At 31.5% G+C, this 10,110-nt stretch overlaps 1 protein-coding gene across 1 annotated transcript; it reads left to right on the forward strand.

The window, feature by feature from the left end:
* The first annotated feature begins 3,307 nt into the window (after positions 1 to 3,307).
* On the forward strand, positions 3,308 to 6,705 carry LOC130967808 (F-box/kelch-repeat protein At1g26930-like). The gene is made up of 2 exons (XM_057892820.1): positions 3,308 to 3,741; positions 4,351 to 6,705. The coding sequence occupies exon 2, from the start codon at positions 4,442 to 4,444 to the stop codon at positions 6,098 to 6,100; it is 1,659 nt and encodes a 552-aa protein (XP_057748803.1). The 5' UTR covers positions 3,308 to 3,741; positions 4,351 to 4,441; the 3' UTR covers positions 6,101 to 6,705.
* The last annotated feature ends 3,405 nt before the right edge of the window (positions 6,706 to 10,110 follow it).

Raw genomic sequence — 10,110 nt, forward strand, 5'->3', positions numbered from 1 at the left:
TTATTTCTGGATTCGTCCTCTTTATTTTTATTGAGTACCCCTTACTTTATATCTGACTTGCTTCTCTTCTTTATTAATTCTCTTATTCTCTCTTTCATTATTTTCACTTCTTTTAAATTTTTACTTTTTTTTTGTTAAACTATTTTTTATTAGATTCATTTTCTTTTACAGCTCTCTTTTTTTTTATTTGTTCTCATTTTTTTATTTTATTTTTAGAACTAACTAATTGACTTTTTTTTCTCCTTCACTTCTCTCTTCCTAATACCTCTCTTTTTCATCCGCGTTGGAGTTTTCTCTCCTTGATTGGATTAAGTTAAATTTTGTTGATAATATCTTTAAAACTCAATGGAAATACAGGATTAGAAATAAACAATTCAGTCTCATTTTATCAAGGCCCTCATCACTATTCATTTCTCTGTTCATTGTAGATTTTTCGAATGGGTCATATTGACAGTCTGATTGAATTTTTTTAATGACTTCTTTTAAATTTTTATCATCTATGATACATTTTGTTAAGCCTAATTCTTCTATGTAATGAGAATTTTTCATATGGTATATAGAAATTACTCCTTTCATCCTATACTTCCATACCACGATGCACTACTAATAACTGTTCTTCTAAATGAAATTTTTTAAAGGTTTTTTTACCCAAGCATGTTCTATATATGCGAAGCAAACGTTGCTAAGTCTCGGTGAATTTTTACTTTCTTGTTTTAAATTTTGTATTTTGTATATATTTTTATATAATCCTTTTCTTTTGGAGCCATTATTGAATCATAAAAACAAATAATATAAATCACAGGAGGTTATATAAGAATATATAAATGAGCTAAACTAAAATGTTTTAAAAGGTCACATAATTTATTGTTTAAATTTCTATCATAAATATAAAAATCAATAATCTAAATATGATCATCTCTTTATTTAAAAAATTTAAATCACTAAATAAAAATACATAAATGATTATAAACTTAATACTATAAATTACTCTTGTTACTTCAATCACACCATCTTCTTTTCTCTTTTTATTTGTCATGTGTTATTTTTGTTATTTTTAGAGTTTATCAAGAATCGAATTTTAGACTTTTCAAAAATATAAAGTTTTGATACTATATCATAAAATCACTAATTCCAAAAACTTAAACTGATAAATAAAAGTAACATAAATAGTTATATTTTTAACAAATAACTAGTAAAATATAATTAGGTGTTGATTAATTAGGTGCAAATAGCATGCCGACCAAACCATCACCTGTGAATGTGGTGATGGTCACGTAAAACGGAGGTGAAAGACAACAAAATTAAAGGGGAGATGATGTTGAAGATGATGATTGTAATTCAAGACTGATAGGCGCTAAAGTGCAAGAAAGAAAGTTAGGCCTATGAAACCCTACGAGATTAGATATTAGATTGGGTGTAATGACTATAGCAACTACTATAATTAAAAGCTTGACATGATTAGGGGAATCTCAACACAGTACTTTGCAGGGTGGAAAATTTTTAGGCTTTAATCTCTTCCTTTGATTCGTGCCCATCTCTTACATCTCCAACCTCTAATTTGTTGCTCATCTACCTAAAACTCCCTTTTAATAATGTTACTTTCTACCATGGTACTTGTTGCAAAATAATTAAATATTATTATGAGTTTTAACTTTTACGGTTTTAATTTAATTTGACCAGAAATGGTAAGTATTTATATGAGTTGATTTTAATAAAAAGAGATCAAGTGATGAGTCTTGGCTAGTCATCCGCGTAGACGCAAGAAATGAACCGAAAAATAAATAACGCATCACCTTAAACAGTGAGATATTAGATTTATTAAAAAACATTATATTATATAAAAGAAAAAGACAATATAGATATATGTCGCATCAAAGGAAAGGATGAAGAGAGCGTGAAAAGGAGGGTAAGGGGAAGGAAGAGCCCCAGCCGAAAACGCAAACAGAGATTGGAAACGTAGCAAAATCTGCTTTTTTGACTTAACATTGATTCAGCCGTGTTCGGTAGTAATAATCATAATCATCACCATAATTAACAACATTATCGCAACAGTTAAGTAAACACACACACACTCTCTCTCTCTCTCTCTCTCTTTTATTAATCTTTATTTTTAATATTTACGGTTAATCAGGTATTCTTTTACTTAGCAAAGGCAAGCCATCTAAAAATGTAGAAATACAGATATTATGTTTTAAGGTTTTTTATATTTACATATTTAATTATGTATCATGATATTAATAAAAGTAATTTAATTAAGTTGATTATTTATTATCGCAAGAGTTATAAAGCATATAATTGACTAGGAGTTAAGGATATTTCAAATTAAAGTATGAAAGTGTTTATTATTAGAAATATTCAGAATTATATTTAATTCTAAATAAGTATTTATTTAAAAATAAAAAATGTTAATTTTTTTAACTCAGCGTCTTATTAAATTAATTAGAGAGAAGTGAAAAGAAAAGAAAAGATTCGGAAAAAAAAATGGTATATTTGACATATTTTTGGGATGTGTATGCATATAAAAAGTTTTCAAGTAAGTTTTATTTTAAGATATATTGTATATATTCAATGCTATCATTTTTATTTTTATTGTTGTAAAAACTATTTAACCAAGAAAAAGGATAAGGACAAAAATAAAAGATAACATAATTTTGTAAAAAGAATAATTTTTTCATGTTTAATGAGATTGAAAAATTTTAAAATTTTAATAATGTATTGTTACATTAATAAGAGAATTAATTTTCAACTCATTACTTAATAAATTAAAAAAACTGTATTAGCAAATAAACTTAGAAGTTAGAAAGAAGAGTTGTTATGAAAATGGAAAAATTAGTTTACACAAATAACAATGATGATTATAGTTAAAAATTGACCAGTCAAAAGTCACATCTAAGGAGGGTTAAGGGTAAAATCTAGGACGTTATTTTTCATGATTGACCAACAAACCAACCAAACCGACCTCATTAACACCCGCGTCGCAGAGGATCCCTCCCCCACAAATATGCACGAGAAATTGACCAGCCGATGATTTAGAATAAGAATCCAACGGCGCAGAGACGTGGGGGTAACGTAAACGGACGAGTCTCTTTCTCTCTCTCTTTTCCTTTTTATTTTTTTGGTTCTCCGAGTCAGCGAGATAAACCCAAAAAAATAAAGAAAATAAACCTTTCACTAGTCAACACGTGTCACCACCTGCGTTTACCGGTAACCGGTCACCGGGCGAACCTTTTGCGGGTCCCACCACCACCACTACACCACCAGCTCCACCTCCGTCAAATTTCGCACAACCCCAAGAACAAAGTTATCGATTTAATTGAATAATTAAGGTAATTGGTTTTATTTTTAATATAATTATTAGTTATATATTATATAAATTAAGATTATGATTTAGGAGAGAGATAAGGGGGTCCTTTTTTTTGTTCTAAGATTTTGCTCCCAAAAACCAAAAACCTTGTTTTGCATTCATCTGATTTGCAGAGACTATAGCAACAAGGGACCAACCAAAAACCAAGAACAACAACTTCCTCTTAAGAACTGTGTAGAGAGAGAAAGTGGCTCTTTTTCTATTTCTCTCTCTTTGTTTTGTGTTTGTCTGTGGAGAGTACATGCAAAACAGTGAACTTTGAGATTTAGATAGAGAAACAAGGGAGTTTGAAGGTTCTAGTTTCAATTTGCAAAAGCTGCCCAACAAGTACTATTGTTGTTTTTTCTGTTTTGCTTCTTATCCACCTTCTAAGACTTGTAAGTCCTCTTTCTGTTTCTCTCCCTATATCTGTTTCCCTCTCTCTCTTTCTCCCTTTTTCTATCTCTGTGTTTTTTTGAGCTTCCTTTTGAATGAGCTTGTTAGCATGCTTTGTTATGTGTTGAAGGCTTTGCTCTTTTGGATTCGTGGAGATCTAATTAATTTTGTGTGTTTTTGTTGCTTCATTTGGCGGATAATGATAATGATTAATGGGTTTTTGTTCAAAGTTAAAATTTTGTTTGGCTTCTTCTTCTGTTTTAGAATGCTGGATTCATTTCCTGTGTCACATTTGGATTCTCTGAACTTGGTTTCATTCAATTGAAGTTCTACTTGTTTGAGTTGCTTTTGGTAACTGGGATCTCTGTGTGTGTGTAAATTTGGTTCTACACGAGGCAATCTTTTTTTTTTCCTCTCTATCCCTCTGTTCTCTTGCGAGAACTTTTTCTTTGTAAACGGGAATTGAAAAATGTGATTTTGAATGGATTCCGATCTGAAATCATGCTACTTGTCCCGTTGGCGTTTCTGGGCATTTATGTTTGAAGAAGGGATTAGGAAGTTCTGAATTGAATTTCAATTCGATTTGGATTTGATTGATTATGTTTGAACAGGCTGTTGATTTTGTGGAAGAAGAAGAAAGACATCTGATAGAAAGGTTGAGATTGAGTGCTTGTTGGTTGGTGGTGGTGTTGTTGCAGAGACATGTTGGACGGCCGTTCCTGTGTGGTTCCGAGGTTGTTTCCCAGCTCCTACCAGGCAGAAAACAAGTGGCCTTTCATGACATATCTGCCTGACTTGGACATCAAGAACGGCAAGCGCCCTTTGGAAAATGATGTCAATGATGAACCCAATCCCAGGAAGGTTAATAGCAAGAGATTGGGTTCTCGCCGCCTCCGAGGTGAAGCCAATCGAGTTTTGTTTCAACAGCAGCCTTATCAGATTGAGGATTCTGTTGTTCCAAAAATTGATGAGGACGTTGATGATGGTGTTGATAGTGATGATGATGACTCTACCATGCAGGATCACAGGAATGATTTTGTGCTGCTGAGTGGTCTCCAAATAGATGAAGATGCTCTAGCTCATTCTGCTGAGCTGTTAGCTGAACATGACAAGTATCAAGCCAGGGATTCATTGGAGTCCGGTTTCCATCAATCTGATGAGCAGCAGGAGAATCAAACCAAGCATTTTTCTGATTCTGGAGTTCAGCAATCTGACGAGATGCAGCTGCTTGCTGCAAATTTGTCAAATTCCAGTGACCAGCCATCTGATCAGCAGCAAGAGAATCATTCCGGTGATTCATCGGATTCTGGTTCCCTTCTGCCTCGAATGAACAGAGACAGCTCGATTGCCTGTCTCAGCCGCTGTTCGAGGTCCGATTATGGTTCTCTTGCATCACTGAACTCAAGCTTTCGCAACATTATTCGAAGTGGTGAGCTATACAAGTGGAGGAGACTGAATGGAATCATAGAACACTGGGTTTACTTTTCCTGTGCCCTCCTTGAATGGGAGGCCTATGATCCCATTCGCGAAAGGTGGATGCATTTGCCTAGGATGGCTTCTAACGAATGCTTCATGTGTTCGGACAAGGAGTCCTTGGCTGTTGGTACTGAACTACTTGTGTTTGGGAGGGAGCTGAGATCCCATGTCATTTACAGATACAGTCTTTTGACGAATTCATGGTCTTCGGGAATGCGGATGAATGCTCCAAGATGTTTGTTTGGATCTGCTAGCCTTGGAGAGATTGCAATTTTGGCCGGTGGGTGTGATTCCGAGGGACGTATTCTGGACTCTGCTGAACTGTATAATTCCGAGAATCAACAATGGGAAATGCTCCCACCCATGAAAAAGCCTAGGAAGATGTGCTCTGGAGTATTCATGGATGGAAAGTTCTATGTGATTGGTGGAATCGGTGGAAGCGAGTCTAAGCTTCTTACCTGTGGTGAGGAGTACAATCTACAGACTAGGACATGGACAGAAATTCCTAGCATGTCCCCAGGACGCAATGCTAGGGGAGCCGAGATGCCTGCAACAGCCGAGGCGCCACCTCTGGTTGCTGTTGTAAATAATGAATTATATGCTGCTGATTATGCTGACATGGAGGTTAAGAAGTACGATAAAGAGAGAAAAGTGTGGAATACCATTGGGAGACTTCCGGAACGAGCAGTGTCAATGAATGGCTGGGGTCTTGCATTCAGGGCATGCGGAAATCGGCTAATCGTGATAGGTGGACCTCGGACACATGGTGGGGGTTTTATTGAACTCAACTCGTGGGTGCCGAGCGAAGGACCTCCCCAATGGAACCTACTGGCCAGGAAACGGTCTGGTAACTTTGTCTATAACTGTGCCGTGATGGGATGTTGAAGAATTGAAATTATTAACACATTTTGATGGCTTCAAAATCCAATGGCTTGCACAACATTTATTCATCCATTGACCCAGAATTCTTGCTAATTGATACCTTTCCCCCTTCTTTTTCTGTCATATTTTCGATTCGAAGGTGGGGGAAGCATGGGGAAGAGATTCTGATATTACTCTCAAGATTAACTGAAAGGCATCCCGGGAAGGAGCTCTTTCAGTGTTTCAATTTTTATGTTTCAAATTTCAATTACTATTTTGTTCCATTCCATTGAAATTGGTATCTTCCCCCCCATTTCAATTTACATGAAAATTTTCCAAGCTTTGGTGTCATGTAGCACAGGAATAGGTTAAAATAATTGGAAGTAGCAACACAGATGTAGCTTATTTTGTGTTGTTTTGCTTAAGTTTTTTAAGGAAACACCACTTCATATTTGATTTCCAATCATCATAAATTTTCTTAGCTTCAAGGATGGAATAATTTCCCAGAGCTCTTTTGATTCATTTTTTATTATTTGATTAATTTCTCTGCTCCAGAAAGTAGCATATATTCTTTCCCCTCATTTTTTGACACATAATTGGATTGGATTCATTGCTTGTTCTGAATCTAACATGCGACCATGATTATATTTTCCTTTCTCTTGTTTGTCAATGATTGCATTATTATTGATTAAGGAACAAGACTACATAGATACCAAAGCTGAAAATTAGGAAATTCTCTTTTTTAGTTTTAAACTGTTCAAACTTAGTGTAACAACTTCGTTCTCTCGGTTGATAAAGTAGTTAGTAATTGATCGTTATTGCTTAAGGTTATTTATTATTATTATTATTATTATTGCTTTTCAAATTCTTACTATTGTTTTGGAGTGTGCAATACTCAAAGCATGCTTATGAATTAAAGGCTAGGAACTATTATGGAAAGTTGTACAGTAAGATTCACCACATATTAGGCAAAATTTCCTCATTGTTGATTGTGTTTTATAAATGCAGATTAGGATGAAATTGAAATATGATCAGATCTAATTAGTAGTCCTAATCTCATTTAATATATAGTTATTGGATCTTTCTCGTTGATAGTATGTGATAAATGGTCCAGACTCTAGTATATTGCAGAGCTATGTTTTTTAATAGTATCCAATTCGGTGGTTGATTCACTATTATTATTAGTTTAACGAATTGATTCCACATATTTCATAACACAAAAATATTATATAAAAAATGTGATGTATACACAAAAAAATCAGTTACTAAACATATGATTTCACCCTAACACTCGAAATTATTATCGCGATTTCATCCATTTATTTTAATGAAATGAAAAAATAGAAAAAATAATAAATAAAAATACAAAAAAAAAAAGATAAAAAAATTTCGGATCCGACCGGATCTGATCCGAAGTAAATGAAAACGGGCAAGGTTAAGGTGAAAACGTAGGGTGGTGAAGGGTTTTGTGTATTTTTCCAACAGAAAGAAGATAAGAATTGAATGTTATTGTTGGGCATAACAATCCGTGCAGCATCTGTAGTTGTGCACTGAAAATAATAATGGGTGACTTTTGTACTTGTTACTTGATAAGTGCTGCATACAATAACAATAATATTAATAATAATAAGAATAATACAATATCCTCTGAAAATAAAATACCGTAACTGGTAATAAATTCGTTAGGTTTTCTATGTTATTCATGTCCGTGTTGTTTTCTTTGCCGAATCAAGGTCAACTGGTCAAGGACAATGCTAGATTTCCAAACAATAATAGTCAAAGCATATTTTCACATCATCACTTCAAAAGGTCTAGGAGCACTCTTGCATTTAGCCTCTTTCTGTTTTATTAATAGTGATAAATAAATAAGATTTTTTTTTTGTTTCTAGTTACCTAGGGAAATAAGGTTTCCAACAGGAGATCAAAATAGCTTGACTCTACTAGGAGTAGTGGCCCTTTCCAAAGCATTTTTTTAGCCAACAATCAACTAACAAAGAAGTGAACAAACAAGATTAAGGGAGATTTAAGAAAAAAGAATATTGACTAATTATTGTCATTGATTGAAAAAGAGTTGAATCTTAATCTTTTCTTTTCCAAAATATATAGTATGGCTTATAAAATAGAAAATGAATATTATCAATCTTATTTTGATAATGTCACATTTTTTTAATAAACTTGTGTATATATTCAATGCAAAAAAATTGTGTAAAATAAATTTATAAAAAAAAGAATGATATTATTAATAATATGTCCCATCTTTTGGACTTTTGGTAATTATTGGAGGCTCACTTAACTTTGGTTTGGGCCTTAGTGTTTTGGTCTGGGGTTTGGGCCTTATTTTAAAATACCTTTGGAATTCACTCAATACCTAACTTACAGGCTTGAAGGGAGAGGCCTGTAAAACTCAATATTAAAATCCAAAAGCAGTATGGGTACTCCAAAAGGAGAAAAAGAATGAAAAAAAAAAGGTTAAGGCCTAGAATGAACAAATAAAATCAAGTACGAAGACCTAAACAAATAAAAGGAGAGTACAAAACAAAAAAAATGAAAGAGAAAGGTTAAGACCTAGAGTGAACAAATAAAATTAAGTAAGAATACCAAAACAAATAAAAGGAGAGTACAGTCACAAAAATATTAAATAATGATAAAAATATGTAATATTTGCATGAGTTGTCAACTTTTAGATGTTAAAAAAAATTTATAACCTAAGATATAAGAAATCTTGAATAATTCCTATAAACTAGAAATTTAAGAAAACCATATAGTAAAAATAAATTAATTTAGTAGAAAATGTAAAAATGATTAAAAAAAACATTTGTCCCACTCTAAAACTCAGTTTGGATCTAAAATATATTTTGTCAAGTTTAAATTTATCGATTTTTTCTGATGTTATTTTTGGGTTATACTTTTGGATGGTCTTTCGAGCCGAATTTTTTTATATAATTAAATTATATATTTAAGAGTAAAATTAATAATAAAATATTATATTTTTATACTTTAATTAATATTTTTATATTATATGATATTGTTTTTATTTTTAATAATTTATTTTGGTATACATATGATATAATATTTATTAAATTTAATTTTTTAAAGTAAAATTTTATTAATTTATTATATAAAATTTACAAATTTACATATATTAATTTTACATCGTTTCAACTCAATTTAACTCATTTATTTTAAGTTACTTTTGAATCGGATCAAAATAAATCTGGTTAACTATTAAAATCCACTCAAAATTTAATTAAATCCGACCCATAAACTTTCCTAACGGATTCTTTCTAATCACCTATTATACATGACATTTGGTAATTTGACGTGATGTTAGCACTTAGGAGAGATTAGATTATCTTTACTTGATTATTTTGTGTTATATTTTTTAAATCAATATCTATGAAATATCACCTAAATTTATAAATGGTTAGCGTATAAATTTTTTTTTTTAAATTGAGAGATATATTATTTAATATTAAAGATATAATCATTTATGGTATCTTTTTCTATTAGTTTAAATTTTTGGGATGAGTGATATTATGATATGATATTAGAGTTTTATGTTAAAAAAAGTCTAAAATTTGATTTTTGGTAAATTTATAAAATAAAAAAATAACATAAGACAAATAAAAAAAGACATGTGCAAAAATTAAGTAAACTTAAAAAAAACTCTTACTTAATCAAAAATATTAGAAATATAACTATTTATATTATTCTTTCATCAATTTAAATTATTGTGGTATCATGACATTTAATACCACCAAAGTGAAAGGAAAATACAAGGTAATTTACACCAATTTCCTTACTATTAGATGACATGTATGACACACTTGATTTTTAATGTCTACATACTTTCATTGACCTCTTTTGAAAGGGGGGTAAATGTCATGTTTATATATAGTATTTGTGTCACACTTATAAAATATAAGATATAAAATCTCATATAATGTAAATCTTAGTAAAGTTTAATGTATGTTATTAATTTTTTATAAATAAAATGATGTTGTGTGTAATATTGTTTAATCTTTAAAGGAGGT

This window comes from Arachis stenosperma, chromosome 3 (assembly GCF_014773155.1).
Source record: "Arachis stenosperma cultivar V10309 chromosome 3, arast.V10309.gnm1.PFL2, whole genome shotgun sequence".
NCBI classification, from domain to species: Eukaryota; Viridiplantae; Streptophyta; class Magnoliopsida; order Fabales; family Fabaceae; genus Arachis; species Arachis stenosperma.

Coding starts and splice junctions, on each gene's coding strand:
- LOC130967808 (XM_057892820.1), top strand. CDS start 4,442: ATGTTGGACGGCCGTTCCTGTGTGGTTCCGAGGTTGTTTCCCAGCTCC.